This window comes from Mobula birostris, chromosome 3 (genome assembly GCF_030028105.1).
Source record: "Mobula birostris isolate sMobBir1 chromosome 3, sMobBir1.hap1, whole genome shotgun sequence".
NCBI classification, from domain to species: domain Eukaryota; kingdom Metazoa; phylum Chordata; class Chondrichthyes; order Myliobatiformes; family Myliobatidae; genus Mobula; species Mobula birostris.
Genome location: NC_092372.1, coordinates 158166195 through 158192269, shown reverse-complemented (window position 1 = coordinate 158192269; position 26075 = coordinate 158166195). Strand labels below are relative to the sequence as shown.

General features: G+C 39.9%; 1 protein-coding gene across 9 annotated transcripts in view; it reads right to left on the bottom strand.

Annotated features, from left to right (window-relative positions):
• The window catches only part of LOC140195372 (polycystin-1-like protein 1), a 241758-nt gene that overhangs the window by 102636 nt on the left and 113047 nt on the right, over positions 1 to 26075 (bottom strand). For 5 of the 9 annotated variants that reach the window (XR_011885446.1, XR_011885445.1, XM_072253568.1 and 2 more), the window contains exons 25-33: positions 20756 to 20926; positions 17321 to 17410; positions 15739 to 15804; positions 15002 to 15184; positions 12981 to 13055; positions 12694 to 12836; positions 11810 to 11930; positions 6531 to 6630; positions 6018 to 6210 (exon numbers count right to left, since the gene is read on the bottom strand). Coding sequence is in view for 7 of the 9 variants with exons in the window: in XM_072253568.1 (XP_072109669.1) it covers positions 6018 to 6210; positions 6531 to 6630; positions 11810 to 11930; positions 12694 to 12836; positions 12981 to 13055; positions 15002 to 15184; positions 15739 to 15804; positions 17321 to 17410; positions 20756 to 20926 (1142 nt within the window). In the remaining 2 variants the exon portion in view is untranslated. Of the gene's footprint in view, positions 1 to 6017; positions 6211 to 6530; positions 6631 to 11809; positions 11931 to 12693; positions 12837 to 12980; positions 13056 to 15001; positions 15185 to 15738; positions 15805 to 17320; positions 17414 to 20755; positions 20927 to 26075 lie in introns of all 9 variants that reach the window. The other 4 variants (XM_072253569.1, XM_072253571.1, XM_072253572.1 and 1 more) reach the window with 4 other exon arrangements.

The window sequence follows — 26075 nt, the reverse complement described above, 5'->3', positions numbered from 1 at the left end:
GGCCAATGAAACAGGGGAAACAACTAAATACTTTGTTGATCACTCTTTTTCTGGCAAACAACCATCGCAAGTAAAAGTCTGTAACTTCCCTTTGGACTTGGAGACAATTCGAAACGAAGTGAAGCGAGGCAGCGGGCCCGTCACTGAAAGCGAGGAAGACCCAAGGTTCAATCAACTGAAGTGCTGTGTGGAATCAGAATGGTTGGATATGGACGTAATGGAGGCGGCAGGGTCCAGGCCCCAGAGCATATCAAGGTGACAGAACCCGATGACTGTACCTGATTTAAGCGAAACTGACAGGCCAGATTGAAAATGTCAGGGCGTCGGGGCCCGAGGCAAGGGTCGGGCCGGTTCAGAATCAGGTTTAATATCACCAGAATATGTTGTGAAATTTGTTGACTTTGCAGCAGCAGTTCAATGCAATACATAATAATACAGGGAAAAAACTGAATTACAGCAAGTATAGGTGGAGGTGAAGTCATGATGGTGCTAAATTGCGACTCCTTCACATTCATCTTTGAAAACTGCTTAATTTCTACTTTTGATGTCTCTCCTTTTCCCTTTCAGGTGGATGGGGTTCTGTTGAATACCCTGACCTGAAGTTACACTCAGACTTTAGTTCTTTGTGGTAGTGGGACCCACTCCATGACCCACTCCATGACCAGCCACTTTGTGGTAGTGGGACCCACTCCATGACCCACTCCATGACCAGCCACTTATCACTATCCCCTAGAAGACAAACGGAGCTCTGTTTCATGACACTGGAGACTGACTGATTCTGACCCGGTGCCGCCGAATGAACGGAATATCGGGAACAGCAGATCAGCTGTCGAAGGCTGTGTACTTGGCAATCTCTCTCTCTCGTTCAATTGTTCCATTTAATACCAGAGAAATGTATACAATACGCATCCTGAATTTCTTTTTCTTCGCGAACATCCACAAAAACAGAGGAACGCCCCAAAGAATGAATGACAGTAAAAACATTAGAACTGCAAAGCCTGCCCACACACAAGCAGCAACAAAGCAACAGCCCTCCCCCACCTGCACCAACTTTCACAAAAGAGCATCAGCACCCTCCACCCACCAAGCGTACAATAGCAAGACCCCAAGAAAGACCATGATCTGCGATACAGCAAAAACTAATCGATCACCCACCAAAGGCTCTCTCTTCCCTTAATAAAGGGAAAAAGAGGTGTCCCCTTTCACAGCCAGAGGGAAGATATAATAAAACAACTCACTGATTTAGGGTGATAAAAGTCTGGCTTTCTTCCCCCAAGTTCCTTGCTGAAACAGGAGTTAATTCTAGCCATAACCAACTTCTCAAAGCACCTGATCACTGTAGTTGCAAGCGCTACTGGACAATACACATTAAGGCAGCCCACCCTGCTCTTCTTGGGCTCTGATATAGTTGTTACCCTTTTGAAGCAGGTGGGAACTTCCACTGTAGCAATGAGAAATTGAACCAAACAGTTGGTTGGCACAGGTTTTCAGAGCCCATTGGGGCCTGTTGCCTTGCAAGGGTTCACCCTCTTGAAAGACAGCCTGACGTCGGCCTCTGAGACAGAGATCACAAGGTCACTGGGTGTTGCAGGGATCTGCATAGCTGTAGTTTTATTCTCCCTTTCAAAGCAAGCATTAAAGGCATTGAGCTTGTCTGGGGGTGTTAGATTTCACTTTGTAGAAAATAATGGCCTGCAAACTCTTCCAGAATTGACGTACATCTGATTTTGCCTCGGATATTGCCTCATTCAAAATCGTTTGTTAGCTCTTGAAATAGCCCTCCATGAGTCATCCCTGTTTTCCTTTTTTACACCTGGGTTTCCAGACTTGAATGCCACAATCTAGCCCTCAGAAGACTATGAACCTTCTGGCACATCCACGGCTTTTGATATGAGTACATAGAGCATGTTTTCATAGATACACACTCATCCACACAGGTTTTAATTAAGTCAGTGACAACAGTGGCGTCCTCATTCATACTTGAAGATGAATCCCTGAATACAGACTAGTCCACCAATTCAAAGCAGTCCTGTAAGCATTCCTGTGCTTCCCTGGTCCATACCTTCTTGGTCCTCACTACTGGTGCTGCAGTCTTCAGTCTCTGCCTGTACTCAGGGAGTAGAAGTACAGTCAGATTAGACTTTACAAAGTGTGGGAGAAGGATAGCACGGTAAGCACTCTTGATGCTGGTGAAACAGTGATCTAGTGTGTTGGTTCTTCTGGTACTACAAGTGATCTGTTGATAATAATTATTTAGAGACTTTTTCAAGCTGGCCTGGCTAAAATCCCCCAAAATGATGGGAAAGACATCAGGAGGTGCTGTTTCCTGCCTGCTTATTATGTCGGTTAGTTTATCTAGAGCCTGTTTGACACTGGTCTAAGGTGGAATGTACACTGCTACCAAAATAATCGCTGAAGTCTCTTGCGGCAGATAAAATGGACAACATCTAATCTTGAGATGTTCCAAGTCAAGTGAACAGGACTGGGACAGAACTGCCATATTTATGCACCACAAAGAGTTGATTATGATGCATACGCGACCTCCTCTGTCTTTAAAAGACTCAGCAGTCCTATCTTGGCAGTGTATTGTGAAACTATCAATCTGAATTGCTGCATCTGGGATTGAAGCAGTTAACCAAGATTCCATGGAACAAAAAGCACAACTGATCCTAATGTCCCTCTGGAGCAGCACTCTATCTCTGAGATCTTCAATTTTATTTCCCAGAGACTGTATGTTTGCCAGCAAGAGTCGAGATCTACACTTCCTGAGATGAACTTTTCAACCAGACTGGCAACTTCTCTTCCTGAGTCTTTTACAGTACCACAACCAGAGCCTGTTTAAGTTCCATTGATTTTAAGTAGAAACAGGTTTTTTTTTAATGGTATTAAAATTATACTAACTGTACAGACCTTGGATGTAGTTGTGGTTCTCAGCTGTAGCAGACTGAAATGGGATTATCAGTTCAGCACTGCTCCCCTCTGTGCTGAACTCAGGGTCTGTGGATAGACCCTCTTTGTAGACATCAGTTCAGAACACTACTTGCTTGCGTTTATTGTTTGCATGATTTGTTTTTTTTCTCTGCACATGGGGTGTTCAACATTCTTATTTTTTACTGGGTTCTTTTGGGTTTCTTTGTTTCGTGGCTGCCTGTTAGGAGACGAATCTCAAAGTTGTATAATGTGTACATTTTTGATAATAAATGTACTTCAATGAGTTTTTGAACTTTGAGAAGACATGTTCGGCACAGCTTTGTGGGCCGAAGGGCCTGTATTGTGCTTAGGTTTTCTATGTTCTATATGTTCTATTACTTCACTAGTTAGACAGCATCCTGAAAGCAATGCAGCTTCAAGTATTACATGGTCAATGAAGGCCTCTTCTCAAATTCTAAATATTTACCAATATTGGGTTCATTATCTCTTTCTGCATGAATAGATAAAATTTTCAAGAATAGCATTTGGTAAATCAACCAAAACAAACAAATCACTTTAATAAACTAAAACTGACAACAAAAGGCAAAACTGTATTTAATTTTTAGGTTAAATCTATGGATAATATGGTGTTTTGTTTAATAGAGGGAATGTACAATAGGGAGAATTTGCTGAACACAAACATCTTCACTCTGGTTCTTCCAGAAAGCTTTCAGATCTGCTAATTAAATTTGCCAATGACACTACATTGATTGGCCTTATCTCAAACAATAACGAGGTGGCCGACAGGGAAGAAGTCATCCCTCTGACACAGTGGTGTGAAGAAAACAACCTCTCCCTCAGTGTCGCAAAAACAAAGGAGCTGGTTGTGGATTACAGGAGGAATGGAGACGTCAATGGTTCTGGGGTTGAGAGGGTAAACAGCTTCAAAATCCTCGGTATCCACATCACCAAAGACCTCACGTGGTCTGTACACACCAGCTACGTGGTGAAAAAGGCACAACAGCACCTCTTTCACCTCAGACGGTTGAGGAAGTTTGGTATGGGCCCCCAAATCCTAAGAACTTTCTACAGGGGCACAATTGAGAGCATCCTGACTGGCTGCATCACTGGCTGGTATGGGAACCGTACCTCCCTTATTCGCAGGACTCTGCAGAGAGTGGTGCGGACAGCCCAGTGTGAACTTCCCATGATTCAGGACATCTACAAGGACAGGTATGTAAAAAGGGCCCGTAGGGTCATTGGGAACCCAAGTCATCCCAAGCACAGTCTATTCCAGCTGCTACCATCCAGGAAGTGGTACTGCAGCATAAAAGCCAGGACCAACAGGCTCCAGGACAGCTTCCTCCACCAGGCCATCAGACTGATGAATTCAGGCTGATTTGAGTGTACTCTATATTACATTGACTGTTCTATTTATTATAAATTATTATAAATTACTGTGATTACATATTGTACATTGAGATGGAGACATAATGTACAGATTTTTACTCCTCATGTATGTGAAGGATGTAAGAAATAAAGTCAATTCAATTCAATCCAATTCTCCCTTCAGAATACTCTGCACCCGATCCAAGACATTCCATACCCTGGCAGCTGGGAAGCAACACACCATGCAGGTATCTCTATCAGGCTGACTGACTATCATGTCTATTCCCCTCACTATGGAATCCCCTATGACAACCGCATTCCTCATCTTTTTCTCTCCCTTTTGCACCACGGATCCAGGCTCAGTGCCAGAGACCCGATCGCCATGGTTGTCCTCTGTCAGGTTACTCCCCTCAACAGTATCCAAAATGAGATAATGATTACTGAGGTGGATGGCCACAGCGGTGCTCTCTACTATCTGAGCTCTTCCCATCCCTTCCCTGACAGTCACCCACTTGTCTAACTCTTGCAGCCTTGGGGTGACTAACTCCCTGTAGCTCCTATCTATTTCCTGCTCACTTTCCCTAATAAGCTGTAGGTCATCAAGCCACAGCTCCAGACCCCTAACACAGTCTCTCAGGAGCTGCATCTCGGTGTACTTGGCACAGATGTGGCCATCTGGGAGACTGGAAGATTCCCAGGATTCCCACATCTGACACTCAGAGCAAAGTACTAACACTACAGACATGTTCCCTATTCCTCAAAAAATGCGAGGTATGCCCAGGCATCATCCTTGAAGATGATGACAGAGTCTGTCAGTGAAATGCCAGTTATAATCTATACCTGTACCTGGCTGGAAGCACAAGCATTGTTTATTAATAATAACAATACTGACAGTACACTCTAAACATTGACAATGTTTATTTTTCAGAAGAAATGAACTTTTAATTTTTAGGTCTCTGCTAAAATAAAAGCAAAACACTGCACTGAACTGGAAAATGACTCTGGAAACAATACCTAATACATACCATTGAAGTGAACTATTGATGGGTAAGTGTGATAAAACAGGAAATATGAATGACATTCTATAATGGGTCATGAGACACACTTAAAAATTACTCAACAAACATCCAATACGGAATTCAAGCTCAAACACTTCAAATGTTAAAGTCAAAATAATTACTCAAAGATGTGATGCAGAAGATTGTAACATCGGAATAGGCAGCTGCTTGTCTCCCGCTCTCGTTGTTGCAGGAAAAACCTCTCTCTCCCTCAATGGAGAGAGAGTGAGCCTTTCTGAGATACTGGGGTGCTTGTTTATGGACGGTAGTTTTTGATGGACTCCAGATCAAGGTCTCGTTGGGGGTTTCTGCTATTGCTTACAAGTGAGGGGGAGGGCAAGGATCCCTGCTTCTGCTGCTGCTTGTTCGTGGGAGGGAGAGGGGGCTTTGGGGGTCTGATTTTACTGTCATTCATTTTTTGGGGTTCTTGTTTGATGGATGCCTCCGTGAAGAGTAAGAATTTCAGGTAGTATACTGTATACATTCTCTGATGTTAAAGTGAACCATTTCAATTATTTTAGTTCATTGTTTTCAGTGCTCAATGTTGCTAAATTACCAGTACATGTGAAAAATATTTCAAGAAAGTAACAAAATCTTAGAATAATAGATACTCTTAAGGATCAATATCATGCTGGGTAACATGGCTTATGTAAAACATACCTGATTCAATATAGTTAGGCTGCAAAGAGCTGCTATTAATGTATTTCTGGTTTGTTTCTGTAAATCTAGCCTGGTACTTCCTTCTTTATGGAGTCGATGGAGGACTCTGTTCAACAGCAGAATGTAATTTTTTGTTTCCTTTTGATTACCTAACAAAATCAGAGTTGACAGATTCTGAAGACCCTGGATGTATCTGAACAGAAGGAAAAAAGGATCAGAATTACTGAAAGCTTTTCGCATGGTGAAACGGAAAACCTATTTAATTTCTGAAATTAACAAAAATACTTGATAAAATCCACAGTTAGTTAAAAAAATTGATGGTTATTTCATGATAATTATTTTGGGATATAAGGAGTTTTTGCATAATATGCAATATTCCAAAATTACATTTCAGCAAATTGTAGATTCTTAAACTTCTATCAATTTATTTGCAATAAGTAGGGGTTGAGAAATCAAATATATTTCAGAAATTAGGCGCATGATTCAGACCTCCTGAAAGAATCATTTACTTACAGTTCTTCGTTTGTTTTAATAGTTGGCAAAACAATTGGAGTAACTGAACAAGGCTTTGTTTTGGATCCAAGTAGATCTGTGATCACAGTGTTGATTTTCACTACAAGCATAAAAAGTGAAGAAATGTCATAAAAAGGTACTATGGCACAGAACATTAGTAAAGCATATAAATAAACTATAAGCATATAAATAACCTTATAAATAATAGTTTTATTAATAGCAAAAGGATAGTGAGGGATAAAATTGGTCCTTTAGAGAATCAGAGTGGACGGCTATGTGCGGAGCCAAAAGAGATGGGGGAAGTTTTGAACAATTTCCTTTTTTCGGTTTTCACTAAGGGGAAGGATATTGAATTGTGTAAGGTAAAGGAAAAAAGAAGGGTAGTTATGGAAAGTATGTCGATTAAAGAAGAGGAAGTACTGGTGCTTTTAAGGAATATAAAAGTGGATTAAGTCTCCAGGTCCGGACAGGATATTCCCTAGGACCTTGAGGGAAGTTAGTGTGGAAATAGCAGGGGCTCTGACAGAAATATTTCAAATGTCATGAGAAACAGGGATGGTGCTGGAGGATTGGTGTATTGCTCACGTGGTTCCATTGTTTAAAAATGGTTCTAAGAGTAAACCTAGCAATTATCGGCCTGTTAGTTTGACGTCAGTGATGGGTAAGTTGATGGAAGGTATTCTTAGAGATGGTATATATAATTATCTGGACAGACAGGGTCTGATTAGGAACCGTCAACGTGGATTTGTGAGTGGAAGGTCACGTTTGACATATCTTATTGAATTTTTTGATGAGGTTACCAGGAAAGTTGATGAGGGTAAAGCGGTGGATGTTGTCTATATGGACTTCAGTAAGGCCTTTGACAAGGTTCCACACGGAAGGTTAGTTAGGAAGGTTCAATCGTTAGGCATTAATATCGAAGTAGTAAAATGGATTCAGCCGTGGCTGGATAGGAGACACCAGAGAGCAGTGGTGGATTACTGCGTGTCAGATTGGAGGACGGTGTCTAGTGGTGTGCCTCAGGGATCTGTACTGGGTCCAATGTTGTTTGTCATATACATTAATGATCTGGATGATGGGGTGGTAAATTGGATTAGTAAGTATGCAGATGATATGAAGATAGGTGGAGTTGTGGATAATGAAGTAGGTTCTCAAAGCTTGCAGAGAGATTTAGAGCACTTAGAAGAGTGGGCTGAAAGATGGCAGATGGAGTTTAATGCCGATAAATGTGAGATGCTACATTTTGGTAGGACTAATCAAAATAGGACATACATGGTAAATGGTAGGGCATTGAAGAATGCAGTAGAACAGAGGGATCTAGGAATAATGGTGCATAGTTCCCTGAAGGTGGAATCTCGTGTGGATAGGGTGGTGAAGAAAGCTTTTGGTATGCTGGCCTTTATAAATCAGAGCATTGAGTATAGGAGTTGGGATGTAATGTGAAATTGTTTCAGGCATTGGTAAAGCCAAATTTGGAGTTTTGTGTGCAGTTCTGGTCACCGAATTATAGGAAAGACGTCAATAAAATTGAGAGAGTACAGAGGAGATTTACTAAAATGTTGCCTGGGTTTCATCTCCTAAGTTACAGAGAAAGGTTGAACAAGTTGGGTCTTTATTCTTTGGAGCATTGAAGGATGAGGGGGGACTTGATAGAGGTATTTAAAATTATGAGGGGGATAGATAGAGTTGACGTGAATAGGCTTTTTCCATTGAGAGTGGAGGAGATTCAAACAAGAGGACACGAGTTGAGAGTTAAAGGACAAAAGTTTATGTGTAACATGAGGGGGAACTTCTTTACTCAGAGAGTGGTAGCTGTGTGGAACGAGCATCCAGCAGAAGTGGTTGAGGCAGGTTTGATGTTGTCATTTAAAGTTAAATTGGATAGGTATATGGACAAGAAAGGAATGGAGGGTTATGGGCTGAGTGCATGTCGGTGGGACTCGGTGAGAGTAAGAGTTCAGCATGGACTAGAAGGGCCGAGATGGCCTGTTTCCATGCTGTAATTGTTATATGGTTATATAAACTAATGATCGATCAGCTGCTTTTATGTACCACATTCTACACAAATATCTACTTCTTAAACAGCCAAGATGAAAGTGCACTGTGAAAAATAGAGGAAACTGGACCCAAGATCCGAACATTGCAATTTAAATAGATGAAGGAACTGTGTGCATTGCGTCACATTATAAAGAAAATGGGATAATAATTTGTGAGAAGGCCACAAAAGTAGATTAAATAAGTGGGCAAAAAAAAGATGGAGTATTAAGAAATGTGAAGTTATCCACTTTGTTTGGAAAAACAGAAAATCAGAATATTATTGAAGTGGTATAAGACTAAAGAAAGCTGATATTCAAATAAATCTGGGTATTCTTGCACAAGGAACACAGATACCTAGCAAATAGAACATTGTCCTAGATTGCAAAAGGATTGGAATCAAAAGGTGGGGAAATCTTTCTAGAATTTTTCAGGACAAAGGCAATACTGTGCAGAGTTTTGATCTCCTTATTTAAGTATGTATATACTAGCCTTGAAAGTTGTGCAGATCAAGTTCACTAGATTGATCCTGGATGAAAGGATTGTCTTCTGAGGACAGATAGTATAGATTGGGCCTGTAGAATTATGAGGGGGTTCGACAGGGTAAACACAGTAAAGATGTGAAACTCTGCACGAGGAGTAAGGCATCAGGATGATGGTTCAGCCTTTTAAAAAGATGAGGAGGTTGGTTTTTTCTATTGGGGGTTGTTAATCCTTGAAGTTCTCTGAAAATTTGACACAGGAAACAGTTGAGGCCAGTTCATTGGCTATATTTAAGAGGGAGTTAGATATGGCCCTTGTGGCTAAAGGGATCAGGGGGTATGGAGAGAAGGCTGGTACAGGGTTCTGAGTTGGATGATCAGCCATGATCATACTGAATGGCAGTGCAGGCTCTCAGGGCCGAATGGCCTACTCCTGCACCTATTTTCTATGTTTCTATGTTTCTATCCTTGAAGGTCTGGAGGCTGAATTATTGCATATATTCATGACCAGTACTGTTTATTACTGGACTACAAATGAATCAAAAACAAGAAAGTGGAGTTGGGCTCATAATAAGATAAACAACATGGCTGATCTGGTCTTTTCGAACTCTATATCTTGCTCTACATAGTAGCCTTGCAAGCTACTCCTGCTCCCAGATATTAGACTTTTTTATGCAGAGCTACAGATTCTTTTGCACTGTTTGTCACATACAGCCTTGAATGGAGAAGACAGCGTGAATGGCAATAGGAGAAGACAGTGTGAATGGCAATAAGACCATTTCACGAGACAGTGGAAAGCTTCTGACAATCTATTATAAAGGATGAGGTTCTGGGATACTTGGAGGTTACTTTTCATGTTATATGTTAATGATCTAGATGATCACAGACGATTTTCTAAACAGGGAGCAAATTCAGAGGTGCAAGTGGACTTGGGAGTTTTAGTGCTGGATTCCCTGAAGACCACCATTCAGTTGGTAGTAAGGAAGGCAAATGCAATGTTAGCACCCACTTCAAGCGGACTAAAATATAAACACAAGGATGTTCTTTTTGATGCTTTATATGGCATTGGTTAGATCACACAAAGAGTATTGTGAGAAGTTGAGGATCCATATTTAAGAAAGGGTGTGCTTGCAATTGATGCTTACAAAAGTGATCCTGGGAATGAAAAGGTTAATGAAAAGTTTTAATGGCTACGAGCCTGCACTCACTGGAGTTTAGAAGAATAAGAGGTAAACTTATTGAAATCTACTGAAATATTGAAAGTCTAGATCGAGTGGAGATGGAGAGCATGTTTCCAATAGAGGAAGAGTCCAGGACCAGAGCAAACAGCCTCAGAACAGAACGATGTCCATTTAGAACAGAGGTGAGAAGGAATTTCTTTAGCCAGAGGGTAGTGACTGTGTAAGTCATTGCTGTGGATGACTGTGTAGACCAAGTTACTGAGTATATTTAAAGCAGAGGTTGATACGTTCTTTATTAGTAAAAATGTCAAAGGTTACAGGGAGAAGATGTGAAAATGGGGTTGAGAGAGAATATAAAATCAGCAACAATCCAAAGCGAAGTAGACTTGATGGGTTGAATGGCCTACTTCTGCTCCTATCTCTTATATTCTTATGGACTTATGGAGATGGTAGCATGGGAACTTAAGCAATGCTACTTTGGTGGTCTCACATTCTTCTCTTGATCTCAGATCTATGCCTCAGTGGACCAAAGACCTAAATTTGTGTCAGGAGACACAAGGGACTGCAGATGCTAGAATCTGAATCAGCAAGCGAATTGCTGGAATTCCCATTCCTGCCTACCTTCTCCCATCTCTTGGTTTCACCAATCACCCACTTGGTCTTGTTCTATCCCCTCTTTTAGACTGACTATCTCCTCTCTCACTTTCCAGTCCTGAAGAAGAGTCGCAGCTGAAAACATCAGCTATCCATTTCACTCCCTAGATGCGACCTGACCTGCAGATCTCTGACATTTTGTGCGTAGGTCCAGGTTTCCTGCTTCTTCAATCTCGCTTGTATTTCCACTTTACTCTTGTGTTTGCTCAGATTTTTTTCTTCAAAAGGGAAAGCTCATAAAATAACGTCACTAATCAATTTGGTCTGCCTCAAACTCCGTGTCTGTAGCTGCTGCTCCATATGTTCAGCACTGTATGCTACCTTTCCCCAAGGCTGAACTTCAATATTACAAAATCTCTTTCATTGTCAGGCTCCAACTCTAAACATCTGCAATATGTTTGTTACCTAATGAATTTATATCATGCAATCATCGCTGTAGATTTCTCCTTACCTTACAGCCTATTTCCTTAGCTTCTGGACTCCACTCCTCACTAGCTTTAACTTGTTCAAAGCCTCATTCCCCTGCACTAAATCTCTCAAGACTAAAACTACCACTCACCCATCTTAGATAGGTCACATTAATCAATATAATGAGTTCAAAATTGCTGTTATTAACAGAAACCCCAACCAAAGAAGGAACCACTACAACCTTGATTCAGCTTTCCACAATATTTCCATTCCTGATTTCATTAACAAGCATCAATCCAAATCTTTCTTTAAAATTTCATTGCTTTTTTGCCCCTACTCTCAGTAAAACCCTCATTCTTCACATTGTCAGAAGCACTTTAAAATCCTTCCATTTAATCATGGTTCCAGTCGCCTTCCTATTAGACCTAGTACCCATTTTCTGCTTGCTAATGCTTCTAAACACATTATCTGTGCGAAGTATTCAGCATAAATGCAGGCCATTGTTTCAAATGGCACTCACGCTTGTATCCATCTGTTGGTTCTCCAGCAGGTAACTGAAAGTAATATTCATGATCTCTTCCTTCATACAGGAGAGTTTCAGTTGAATTGCCGATACTATAGCTATACTCATAATGCAGATCCTTGAACAAGAAAAGGAAACATCTAGTTAAACACCACAGTGTCATTTTTCCAGATCATTCGAGTTCATAAAGTAACTTTTAAAAGTGCACCTACAGTGCCTGACAAATATAGTTTGTTTAGATATGAATTATGTAGAAGTCTGCACACAGGATGCGTGAGTTGGAATCAAGTTTCCAATCTGATCACTGTTAACAACGTTTTGTAAGCTGCTAATTTTATGGCTTTGATTTTAAAACATTAACAGTGTTTGAAATTTCTGATTATTAAGTATTGGATCTAAACTGAAATTATGTTGAAGAGATTGAAATAGGGAGCAAATAGAAAAAGTAACTGTCAGAAGCAAACACTAATAAACTACAGCATTTTGAATGGAAATTGTTAATATACATGTATTAAGCATTATGAATACCTCATCACATATAACAAGCTGTTGATTGATAAGTATTTCGAACCACAACCCATTAAAAGAATGGTTGAAAAATCAAGATCAATTAAATTAACGTCATTTTGCAATGAAAATAATTAAATATACTTTTAGTTCTTTATCCTTGGGATAAAGAATCTCTGTATTAATCATATCAGGGATTGCTTAAATTGCTCAAAAATTCATAAATCTCTTCGACTAATCTAAAAGTGAATATAAGGTAGAGCATTTCTTTGACACTTGAGGAATAATAATCTAATTTTTAATACACCCAGCTCACTTACCAAGGGAATGCTTTCATAAACAGTGAATATTATGCTTATAATATGACAACCCACCTTCCTTCCTGATGTACAGAACATGCTGTAATGTGTCTGAATCTCTGATCCTTTACTGGGTCGTATTTCACATGTCAAACCCTGAGGATTGTCGTTGGTAAAAAGGAAAAGTTGTGCCTTTCCTTTCTCATTCTGGCCTCTGACTGGTTGATGTACAGAGATGAGAAAACAGATAGCAACAAACTCAATCAACATATCTTTTGTTAACAGAAAAAAATCATTTAAAATGTTCAGAGATTCCACTATTTCTTGCTTTTATCTAATGTGCTTATAAAAATCTTACTCACCAACAACTTCTAGCATGTAAACCTTCTTACTTTGCAGGCCAAAAGGTTTAAATGTCAATATTTGTGATTTTATACCTGTGGAAAAAGGCAAATTAATTAATAAATCAATTAGGAGGGGGGCGCAAAACTATCCCTTTCATTCCATCCTGGGATATCATATTTCCAGTATATTTGAAAATGTCTGTTCCCATTTTCTTGTTTTAATAATTCATATTCTTAAGTAACCAAGTAATTGGTGTTTAAAGGATCTCCACTTTCGAGATTACTTGTGGCAGTAACTTGATTTCCACACTCCAGCTAACCTTGTGACCTCATTGAAATCTATCGATAGTTAAAAGGCCTTGACAGAATGGATGTGGAGAGGATGTTTCCTATGGCGGGAGAGTCTAAGACCAGAGGACACAGAAGGATGTGCTTTTAGAATGGAGATGAGGAAGGTTTCTTCAGCCAGTGCGTGGTGAATCTGTGGAATTCATTGACAAAGGCAGCTGTGGAAGCAAAGTCATTTGGTAAATTTAAGGCTAAGGTTGACAGACTCTTGATTAGTCAGGGCATGAAGGGATATGGAGAGAAGCCAGGAGATTGGGGCTGAGACGGAAAATGGATCAGCCATGATGAAATGGCGGAGCAGACATGATGGGCCAAATGGCTAATTCTGCTCCTGTATCTTATGGTTTTACCAAAAAGCAAATGTCCATTACAATGTAATTGACTGGAAAGGGAGACAAAGCTGAATAGATCACAGTTCCCTTTTCTCATTGCAAGCATTCTACTAATTCTATAATTCAATAATTCTTTAAGCATAATGAAAACCTTCTATAAGATGTATTCTATTGTTGATATTGTTGATGTGCCTAATTTTCGTTCCATTGCCACGATGGTACACAACACATTCCCCAGAGGAATGACAAAAGTCTCTGTTATGTCCCTTTGCTATTCACATCACATTGGCCCAAGGCTGCAATGTTTTCTCCAATTCAAACTTTATCTCAATTCCTATTTGCTTAACCACCTCAAAGAATTACATCAAGGTATACTGCTGGATTTATTTAACTCTGACTCAGCTCGAGCCAAAGTCTTTTTTAAAATCATCAACACACATAACAACAAAACAACTGCTTATTTTTCCAAATCTGCCTCATATTTGAATCCGTCTGTGTGGCTTTGATTAAGATTACTACCAGTATTGAGGAAGATATTGTCAATCACTTTATTATCCTTTGGATAAGAATTTCATTCCAATAATATTCCAAACAATGCAGCACAAAATGGACTGAAACTTTTAAAATGCACAAGCTCTTTACTCCAATGGGAATATTATGTTGCAGGGATCAGTGACAAGTATATTCAGTGTGTGACTTGAGAAGTTACAAAACCAGATGAATATAAACTGGATGTGCAAGTGATCTGAGGTGAAAAGCTAAAAATCAAACCTTTGCTGAAGCTATTAAAACATCCTTAGCAGAATTCCAATAAATCGGCTGGAACTATGCTAGAACTGATGCGATGCATACTGGTTCATAGTAGGTCTGATAGGGACAGCACCAGGTCCTGACCCAATACAAGCGTCAGATTAGGTAAAGAATGGGAAAAGAATTCCCTGTATTGAATGACTCTGTGTCAACTGCCTCATCGGGGTATGGAATGCAGAATGCAGTGGTGTATGTAAGAGAAACACTCCACACATAGGAGTCTGTGTAAAGATTGAAAGCTAGGCATCCAAAACTTCTTGGTGAGCTTGGCATGGTGCTGTGAAATCATTTTCATTATCTGACAAGGGAAAGGGCTGACAAAGCATTTTGGCTGGGCTATATCTTCTGTTCTTCTAGGTACTGATTATGTACCTTAAACATGTAAATGGGATAACCAGGTAAAATTCCTGAGTGAGGAATTTCCACCAGGATGTGTGGCAATGCCGACTGTAGACACATACCAGCACATACACTGAGTGACTCCAATAACAACTTTTTGGGTAACACATTAGCCCAATTTCCTTTTCTGTTTTCAAACAGTCCACTTGCCTGTGGTTGTAAATGTTTCAAACTTCTCGTCATTAATGCGTATTTTAGTCCATTCAATCATGGGAGTGGGTCTGGATGGAGATGGAGGCTGAACATCTGGGAGCACATCATCACCGTCTCCTCTTTCCGATCCAAAATTGGATCCTGAATCGATATTGTTTCCACTGGATCCACCTCCTGTGACTCAGAAATTTAGAAAAAAATCAAAAGTAAGTGCTCAGGTGCAAGACTGTTTAGCAAGGGTTTTCCTTGTGCTTATAATTGCACATTGCAAATACGGAATGCCACAGCATTGCTTGTAACTGATAACCTCCTAGGAAACAAAAAGATCGCTCCTCTGGGTCTAACACCTGCAACATGCAAAACCCTCTCAAGAAGATGTCATTCCAAGCAGAATAATATGGCATACAATATACCATAGAGAAAATTACTTAAGGCTATGATTTATGTTTTGAAATTCTCAGGAATGGGTGAGTGATAACTGCTCTCATAGACCATTAGTACTATCGCCAAAGAATTACTTTACTGGTACCAGATCAAACTCAGGAAACGTTACTAATTTATTAGTATCCAGATAAGGCTGGAATATCCCATTAGAAGAAAATAAAATAACATCAGCAGTTTTGATCATTCAACCATGTAGGTGTGAAGTACAGAATGAGAGACAAATATGAAACTGCAATAGAAAAAGAATTCTATTCATCAAAAACTGACCTACTAATTAATTACAACCTTACCTTGAAATCCTGGTCTCCCACCAGAACCAGAGGTTCCTTCTACCGTGTTATAATGTGTGTCATACTCTACACAAAAAAATGACACATAAAAGTATTCAGAGTAAAAATAGAATAAATAATAATATACTGTCTAGATTCTGGTTAGATTAGAAGCTGTTCTCCTATAAAAATGGAAACATAGGCTTTTGATTCTCTCAAATACAAGTGTATACATCTGTACATCCTAAGATAGCATACTTTTCAAACATACAGCAGCTGTGCGTAATAATGGTATCTATTACTCCTAATCAACACCATGAAATAAAAGCAAGGTGTTAATAAACATTGGGCCCACCAGGATACGGAAATGTTAAAACAAATAGTGTATCAGGTAGAGATTCTTTTTTTTCACTAATTTGCCTAAAGTGGCGTCACTAGCACGGCCAGCACTTATTGTCCATCTCAAGTGGATTCAGATCTCAAATCCATATATTTCCAAGTTGGAATTACGTGTGTCTTGCAAAGGAATCTGCGGGTGACGGCATTTTCAGGTGCTGTTTTATCCAAAAAGGAAGAGTTGTTTTGAGCAATATTCATGGCGATCAACTGTAGTATATATCACAGATGGTGTACACTACAGCTATGGTACTCAATTCATGGTCATTAATACTTAGCATTGTGGATAATGCCTCAATCAGTTGAGCTGCTTAGTTCCAGATGGTGTTAGGATTTAGAGTTATTGGAGATCCATATATCTAGTTGAGTGAAGAGTGTTATATTACAGTCCCAACATGTGCTTATTAGATGCTAAAAAGGTTTTGGTATTTTGGCATTGAGTAACTTAGAGTTATTGAGTCATGCAATATGGTAACAGGCCCTCCTCCCCAACTTGTCTGTGCTGGCCAAGATTTCCACTGAAGCAAGTCCAACTTGCTCGTGCTTGTTCTGTATCCCTCTAAATCTTTCCTTTTCATCTACATGTCGAAGTGCATTTTAAGTTATTAATCACTCGATCACTTCCTCTGGCAGCTCATTCCATGTACTGATCATGTTCTGGTATATATCCTCCAGTTCTTCATTCTCCAATCCTGGGAAAAATGTTTTGTGTATTCACCAAATCTATACCACTTATGGTTTTATATACCTCTATAATATCAATACTCGTTCTCCTCTGCTTCAGTGAACGAAGTCCCAACCCGCTTAACTTTGGTCGATAACTCAGTCCCTCAAATTCTGGCAACAAACTTGTAAACTTGTAAGAAATTCAGCTTTCTACTGATTCTTGTAGCCAGACAATTTATGTGCTACTGTAGAATTTATTTAAGTTTCTGGTTAATGATGATGGCAAGTGAACAGCAATCTGTCTTAACTGCCAGAGTCCTGGCTACCATCTTAGAAGCACTTGATTGGCCGTGATGTAATATTCTTCACTCATCTATTTTCCATGAAGGATGACTATAAGGAGGGGTGGATTAGATTATGAAAACATAGCTTGTATACACTATTCTTAAACAAGTACCAAAATGGAAACAGCCGGGCAACATTTGCAGTGAGAACCAGATTTAACTGCAGACAAAACAAAAAGATGGCAAGAACCTGTTACCTGATGAATCAGTGGCATTCTCAGTTACATTAGAAGAACCTTCTCCAAAGACAGTTCCAATAATATTGTTACTGGTGTTGTTGTTGACAGCTGCTGAGAAAGTTGAGTAAGGAATGAAGTCAAGTATACTGATGTTAGTTATCATTTGAAAACATCTTAATCTTCCTCAGTTTTTTTTCAATGGAGAATCCAAGGTGAAAGGGCAAAGTTCACAGTACAGATGAGTACTCCAGGCAAATCAGAAGTATAGCTTTCAGACGCAATCTTTCCTGCACTCTTCCCAGAATTATAAATAGTGGAGCTCACCAATAGAATTTAGATACAATTAAAAATAAATTAGGCTGATGCTATTTGCAAATAAGAAGTTTAACAATGATTCTGTAAAAACCTCAGGATATTTATAAAGCAAGATTTGATAACATAAAATTTGATATGCAGCTAAGGGGATTACTAATTAACTTCAACTTATTATTAACAAATAGGATTCATTGAACACCTTATTCACTTTCTCAAGGGATGGAAATGTCATTATGAAAACAATTTATATACTATCCACTATTACTCTTGTAAAGATGGATATGAACCACCTTACTGAAGCACAACTCCCTGTGAAGTGAAGTTATCACAGCACTGTTAAACAAAAGTTGACTGAATCTTGATTCAGTTAATAAAGGAATGGTGATATACCTCCATGTTAGGATGACATGTGATGGGAGGGAAACTTTCCATGACAGCATTTTCCAGAAGCCAGCTTCCCTGAACCTTTGAGGGAATAGGCACAGCAGGTGTGGAACACATTGCCAAAGAAGATAAGAGTTGAAGTAGTGTTTTCCTCTTTATTGGACACATTGCAATCTGCTTGCAGCAAAGTAAATCTCTAAGGTGATGAGACAAGTCTCAGAGTTAATGTTTCTGCTCAATGACATAAACTCAGCTTCTCTCTCCAGAGATGCTTGCCTCAGCTGCTGAATATTGTAGTAATTTCTGTTTCTAATGCAGATTTCTAACACCTTCAATGTTTTGCTTTTGATAATCATGGTACCCTTTACTTTTAAGTTTCAAAGGGAAGGTGAGATGGGCAAGTATTAAAATCAATGAAAATATAAAGAGAGGAGTATGTACTTGCATTGTTTGTCTTTATTTTAATTTGGAGTTTTGAAATCAGGTAATTATTTTCTTTGAGAATGATGATGTCAACGCTGAATAGCTACATTTCTAAAACTTAAGTCCTGGACCAATCGCCTTTTTCTGATTCCTTTCCCAGTTATGCTACCACATTCTTGAGCCCTTAATTCGACCTCTTTCTTTGAGTCACTTTAACATTTCTTTTTGCACAACCATACTTAGCGCCATTCTGTTTTGCACCAATTGCTGTATTTATTGTTGCATTTATTATAAATAAAGTGATGAGTGCAAAACAACATAATGAATACTGTTTACATCATGAGCTTCACTCAAGAAAGGAATTTAATTATGTAACTGACATAAATTAATCTAAATCTGAGTTGCACAAAGCATCTTAAGGTGGTATGCGTAGTAGCACAGAAAATCCCCATAGAGGCCGTTCCACTCACTCCTCAGATAAGTTTGGGATTTCCACAATGAACTCTAAAGTTCTGGAACTTCTGGCTGAGCTGCATTGGCAATTTACCAAAGTTTGTTGTAATTCCTAACAAATCTTCTCTTGGTGCTGAGACATATTATAATCCAGCATTCTAATAGTGATGTTACTGCTGCAAGAAACAAATAGGAGAATAAACTAAGTAATGATTTTTTAAAATTATTTGTCTTTGCAACAATGACTACAATAATTATTTTAGGTAGTTTGTTTCATCCTTATAAATTACTACTTGGATAAAAAAAACTTTTAAGAAGTATTTTAATGAAAAATTCTACAGCTTTGACAGATAACATTGCTGGGCTCTCAGTCGAAGTATTTCCAATGGGAGACATACAGGTAAGGCCTGTTCTGGGCACCACCTGATGCAGTCTGCTCCTTCAGTGAAGACAAAAAGAATTCACATGGAGTTTGGGGTTTACCTTCAGAACAAGCTTGATCTTTATTCTGAGCTGACACCAACATGGGAGTCACTCATCCTGGAACGAACGTTCCCTGATCCAGAGTTGACTTTATTCTACTTCTGTTTCTTTTATTACAATCTCTACTATTTCTCCCCCCTCCCCACCCCCACTATCTCTATCCCGCATGTGCTGTGTATCGGGTGAGGCAAGCCTTTTGCAGTGACATACTTCAGCACCCATTTGCCACGTGAACCATCAATCACAATGTCCCATGTGCAATTCCCCCTTTACCTTATATGGACAATGGTAAATGTCCATCCTGGAGATTATGGGATTGTAGTTAGGCTGGTAACCAGACACAAGTTTACTATGGGTTCAGATTAATCTGGAGTTTGTAGTTTAGGTTGGTTTGAATTTGTTCCAGACTTTTTCTGCCCAGTATCAACCCTTCAGTGCCCCCTTTAATATGCTTGCTAAACTATCATCCTTATTCTGCTACTGCACAACACAGGCATTTCACTATTCCTTGCTAATGCATTATTATGGGACAAATTTATGGATGGTGGATGGTGGGAGACAGGCTGGAAGAGCATTTGAAGAGTTGTGTCTGACAGCAGTTATCAGATAAATGTGGTTTACTCAGCAGGTTAACTGACAGAGGAGTGGATTAGGAGAGGATATGGGGTCAGAAACTCAGCTTTATATAAGGAGGTGAAATAGTCTGCTGCAACTTGAGCCAATGACCAGGAAGGAAAGAATTACCAGTCACTGAATTGAAGGAATGATCAGTTGCCCCAATGTTTAATTGAATTTATACCAAGGAAAACTTATTTTTAACTAAGTGACAATAAATATTTCCAAAATTTTCATCCTCCAGAGTGACAGAGGATGAGAGGTGAAATGTACAAGATGATGAGAGGCATTGATCGTCTGGATAGCCGGAAGCTTTTTCCCGGAGCTGAAGTGGCTAATATGAGGGGGCACAGTTTTAAGGTGCTTGGAAGTAGGTAGAAGGGGGATGTCAGAGGCAAGTTTTTCCACAGAGAGTGGTGGGTGCATGGAATGCACTGCCAGCAAGGGTTGTAGAGGCGGATATGACAGGGTCTTTTAAGAGTCTCTTAGATAGGTACATGTAGCTTAGAAGAATAGAGGGCTATGCAATGGAGAAATTCCAGGCAGCTTCTAGTGTAGGTTACGTGGTCAGCACAACATTGTGGGCCGAAGGGCCTGTAATGTGCTGTAGATTTTCTATGTTCTATGTTCTAAAACAAAGAAGGGCCTTGCACACCAAAGTGTTGCATTAAAATTACGGAATTCTAGTTTTGTTTTAGGAATTTAGAATTAATTGAACAGCTAAGCTGAAAGCTTTTACTTGTCCAGTGTTTTCACTAACAAGAAAGACTTTATCTTCACCTCTGCTTTCAATGACTCGACTCCCTGATATCTCAGGTTGTGATTCGCCGCCCTCCAGGCGAGAACCATTCATACTGGGAGAAGCAGTCACAGGTTTTGATGAGGTCTGCAATTGCTCATTCACAGCAGAGACATTCTCGCTCTTAGTTGCATTCAGAGATTCATTGACATCTGAAACAAAATGAAAATTCATAATCATTTGCACATCCAAGGAGCAAATTAAGTTCCCTTGGAACAATCAGGATGGGATTTAACTTACTCTATTGATAGTCAGTGGATAAAAGGAGTGAAGCTTTTTCAAATTGATATTTTCAGTATCAATCATGCATATTGAAAAGTGTATCAGGCATATTCTGAAATATAGAATACAACTTGGGCATTTTCAACTTTAAGACTATGGCATTGGGACTTTGAAGGAATACTTTGAAAAACATGGGCAGAAATTAGTTTGTTCCCATTTTTTTGATGTGCCAAACCATGTCTATCTTTAGCTCTAACAGCTGTCCCCCACAAAGAGAATGTACAAGATTAGCCAATATTCACTTTAAAGCCATTTTGGAGTGGCTTACACCCAAAATGGAACTTGATAGTTCCTAATGAGTGCAGAGGATCACAACCTGTGAGATGGAGGAGATGCAGAAGGAGTCCAGTGTCCCTGTAGTCCACAGAAAGTGTGTCCAACTGCTGTTCCTTAAAGATCATAGGAATTAGCAGTTTGACTCAATGAGGAGCATGCAGTAGATCCAGTAGAGCATGCTATAGACATGAGTTTCAAGGAGGTGGTCACAGTGCAGGTTCAGATAGATGGGTGACCATCAGGAGATGAAGACAGGTGCAGGAACATTGGATGATGAGAGATGTTGCAAATTTAGTGAAGTGGTAAAAAGAAACATGAGGAGACTGAATGATAAAGTAGGGAATTAATGCCTGGAGCCAGCAGAAACGGGAAAGGTACTTAAATGACTAATCTGCATTGGTATTCTTCATAGCAAACGGTATTGATGACAGCTAATTCAGGAAGGGGTATGCTGATATTCTAGAGCATGCAAATACCAAAGAAAAGGAGAGATTAGATAAACATGGACTGGGGAGGGATTTGATCTCTAAAATTATGAGGCATACACTGGGTAGATAGAGTCGTTTTTCACCAGAGAGGCAATGTCAAGTACGAGAGGGCATAGCTTTAAGGTGAAAGGGGGAAAGTTTAAGGAGATTTACATGCAAACATTTTACACAGAGGGTAGTAGGTGCTTTGAATGCATTTCTGGGGGAAATGGCAGAAGCAGATGCAATAACAACATTTAAGAGGCATTTGGACAGACATCAAATTGAGCGAAATAGATCACATGCGGGCAGATGTGCAGTTTAAATTGGCATCATGGTCAGCATAGATATACTACACTTCATTAGGATTTTGAGAAGATCTGGCATGTCATCAAACGCTCCAGCGAATTTTGACAGATGTACATTCTGACTGATTGCGTCACCGCCTGCTACAGTGCACAGGACCGAAAGAGGCTGCAGGAGGTTGTAGATTTAGCCAGCTCCATCGCAGACACAACCTCTCCCACCATCTGGAACAGCTTCAAGAGGTGGCACCCCAAGGAGGCAGCATCCATCATTAAAGGACCCTCACCATCTGGGACGTGCTCTCTTCTCATTGCTACCATCAGGCAAGACGTACAGGAGCCTGAAGGCTGATACTGAGCGTTTTAGAAACAACTTCATCCCTGTGCCATCAGATTTCTGAACTGTCAGTGAACACTGGCTTGATATTCCTCTTCTGCACAATTTATTGGATTGTAATTTACAGTAATTTTGTTTGGCTTGCACTGTACTGCTGCCAGAACACAACAAATTTCATGAAATGCCCGTGATAATAAACCCGATTCTGATTCTATTTCTGACTTTGTGCGCTGAAGGGCTTGTTCCTGTGCTGTACTGTACTACATTTTATGTTCTATACTATCTCACCCAGTTTTGTGCATCAGTTAGCACAGTAATCCCAGGAGGCGTCAGTCCTACAGGTATTCTCCAAAGATTGTATAAAGTGGTTGAAGGGCTTGCATTGCCCTGATTGCAACTGACAAGCCAATGAGTCCATTTACTCCACGTAGGAGCCTTCTCGAAATAACTATGATCAATGACCAGTCACCATCCTACTCCATGCTGTAGTTTTAACACCACACTCAGTCAGCTCCCCAGCTGTCTACTCTCCCCAGGGGAATCCCCAAATCCTCAGCTCATATCCTCCTTGGACTCTTTCTTCGATTCACCTATCTACCCCTGCAGTCCTTGTCATCATCTTCCTGACACGATGAACAGAAAAAGGAATCAGAAAATCACTGAGACACAAGAGACTGGAATCTGAAGCATCAGTCTACTGGAGGAACCCAATGCACCTAGTGGCATCTGTTGGGGGAAAGGATTTGCGAAAACCCTGTGTTCAGGCTAAGAGTGGAGAAGGGCAGAGGAGAAACATATACTAGCTATTTTTATACAGGCTAATTCTTTGACCTGATATAGGATTTCAATCATCTTCTATCCTTTTGATCCGAACCCTTTTTCACAAAACCCACAGTTTTAGGCTCCAACAATTCATTTCTCACCAACTAATCATCTTCTCCCACCTAATCCTATCCATATTCTTACACTTATTCTCTAACATCTCAAATGAAGTGATATAAGAATGTTAGGTCTTTATTCACATGTATACTTGGATGGCTTTGATTAGCATGTACAGTGCCTTAGGCTGTTCATCTATAGCACCAGTGGTGAGGACCACAAAGGTATAGTCAAGGGACATCTGCTTTAAATCAGTGGACTGGGAAATATTTAGGAATTCATCTTTAAATCTGAAAGAATATGTCAGAGTTGTCACAGACTTCATAAATTTCTGCATGGATGACTGTTTGCCTTGAAGAACAAATTGGACATAGCCAAACCAAAAACCGTGGATGAACCAGAGTTGCACTATCTGTTGAGGGCTAGATCCGTGGCATTCAATACCATCCGGAATTGTACAAGAAGTCTAGATATGACCTATAGAAGGCTATTTTAAGAGAGGAAAAAGCAATTCCAATTGAAGTTGTAGATGAAATTGGATGCACATCAGCTCTGTTAGGATTTGTAGACAATTACAGGACCTAACATCATAAACGGCTGTGATGATTTACTCCCAAATGAGCTTAATGACATTTATGCATGCTTTGAAAGGGAGAATAAAACTACAGCTCTACAAATCCCAGCAGCATCTGGTGACCTGTGATCCCTGTCTCAGGGGCCGGCGTAACAACATTTTTCAATAGGGTGAAACCTCACAAAGATCAGGCCCCAATGGTGTACCTGGTAGAGAACTGAAAACTTGTGTCAACCAACCAGTCGGAGTCTTCAAGGATTTCTTCAATCTCTCACTGCTGCAGTCAGGAGTTTTCCACCTCCTTCAAAACGGCATCAATCATACCACTGCCCAAGAAAAGCCAAGTGACCTGCTCCAATAACTATCACCCAGTTGCACTCACATCGACTGTGATAAAATGCTTTGAGAGGTTGGTCATGGACGGTTATCAACTCCTGCCTCAGCATGGACCTGGACCTGCTGCAATTTGCCTATTCCACAATAGGTCTACAGCAGATGCAATCTCGCTGGTTCTCTGCTTGGCTTTGGACCACCTGGACACAACAGCAACAGACAACTGTTGTCTTCTGATTACAGCTCAGCATTCAACACCATCATCCCCTCAGTGTTAATCAAAAAGCTTCAAAACCTGGGACTCTGTACCTCCCTCTGAAACTGGATCCTTGACTTCTTCATTAAGATATCACAGTCAGCGAGGATCAGAAATAACATTTCCTCCTTGCTGACAATCAATACTGGTGCACCTCAAGGATGCACACTTAGCGCACTGCTCTACTGTCTCTACCCCCATGACCGAGTGGCTAGGCACAGCTCAAGTGAAAATGAATAAATTAGCCAAAGATACGATTGCTGTTGACAGAATCACAGATGGAGTGAAGGCATACAGGAGCATGACAGATCAGCTGGTTAAGTGGCGTCACAACAAACAATCTTGCTCTCAACATCAGTAATATCAAGAAATTGTTTGTAAACTTCAGGAAGGGGAGGTGAGAGGAGACAACAGCAGTCCTATTGAGGGATCAACAATGGAAAGGCTGAAGTGTTTCAGGTTCCTACGTGTCAACATCACTGAAGATCTGTCCTGGTCTCAACATATTGATGCAATTATTTGAAAAAACACGTCAATGGCTATATTTCATTCGGAATGTGAGGAGATTTAGCATGTCACCAAAGACTCCAACAAATTTCTACAGATGTACCGTGGGGATCATTCTAACAGGTTGCAGCACCACCTGGTGTGGAGGGGCCACTGCACAGGATCGGAAAAAGCTGAACAAAGTTGTAAACTCAGCCAGCTGCATCAGAGGAACTAGCCTCCCAGCATCAAGGACACCTTCAAAAGCCGATACCTCAAAAAAAGCACCACCCATCATGAAAGACTCCCATCGTCCAGGACATGCCCTCTTCTCATTGCTATTATCAAGACAGGTACAGGATGCTGAAGGTACACAGTCAACATATCAGGAACAGCTTCTTCCCTTCTGCCATTAGATTTCTGAATGGACAATGAATCCAAAGTTCAAAGTAAGTTTATTATCAAAGTATACAACTGTGAGATTCATTTTTTGTTGGCATTACTCAATAAATCCACAATAATAACCAAAATTGAATCAATGAAAGATCAGATCAACTGTGTGCAAAAGACAACAAACTGTGCAAATACAAAAAGAAAGAAATAATAATAATAATAATAAATAAGCAATAAATATCAAGAACACGAGATGAAGAGTCCTTAGGAAGTGAGTCCACTGGTGGTAGGAATATTTCAATGATGGGGCAAGTTCAAAAGCTTGATCGTTGAGGGGTAATAACTGTTCCTGAACCTGGTGGTGTGAGTCCTGAGGCTCATGTACCGTTTTCCTGATGGCAGCAGTGAGAAGAGAGCATACTTTATACTTTATATACTTTATACTTTATTGTCACCAAACATTTGGTACTAGAACGTACAATCATCACAGCGATATTTGATTCTGCGCTTCACACTCCCTGGATTACAAATATTAAATATTAAAGATATTAAAAATAGTTAAAATTAGTAAATATTAAAAATTTAAATTATAAATCATAAATAGAAAATAGAAAAATGGAAAGTAACGTAGTGCAAAAAAACCGGATATTTGGAGGGTACGGCCCAGATCCGGGTCAGGATCTGTTCAGCAGTCTTATCACAGTTGGAAAGAA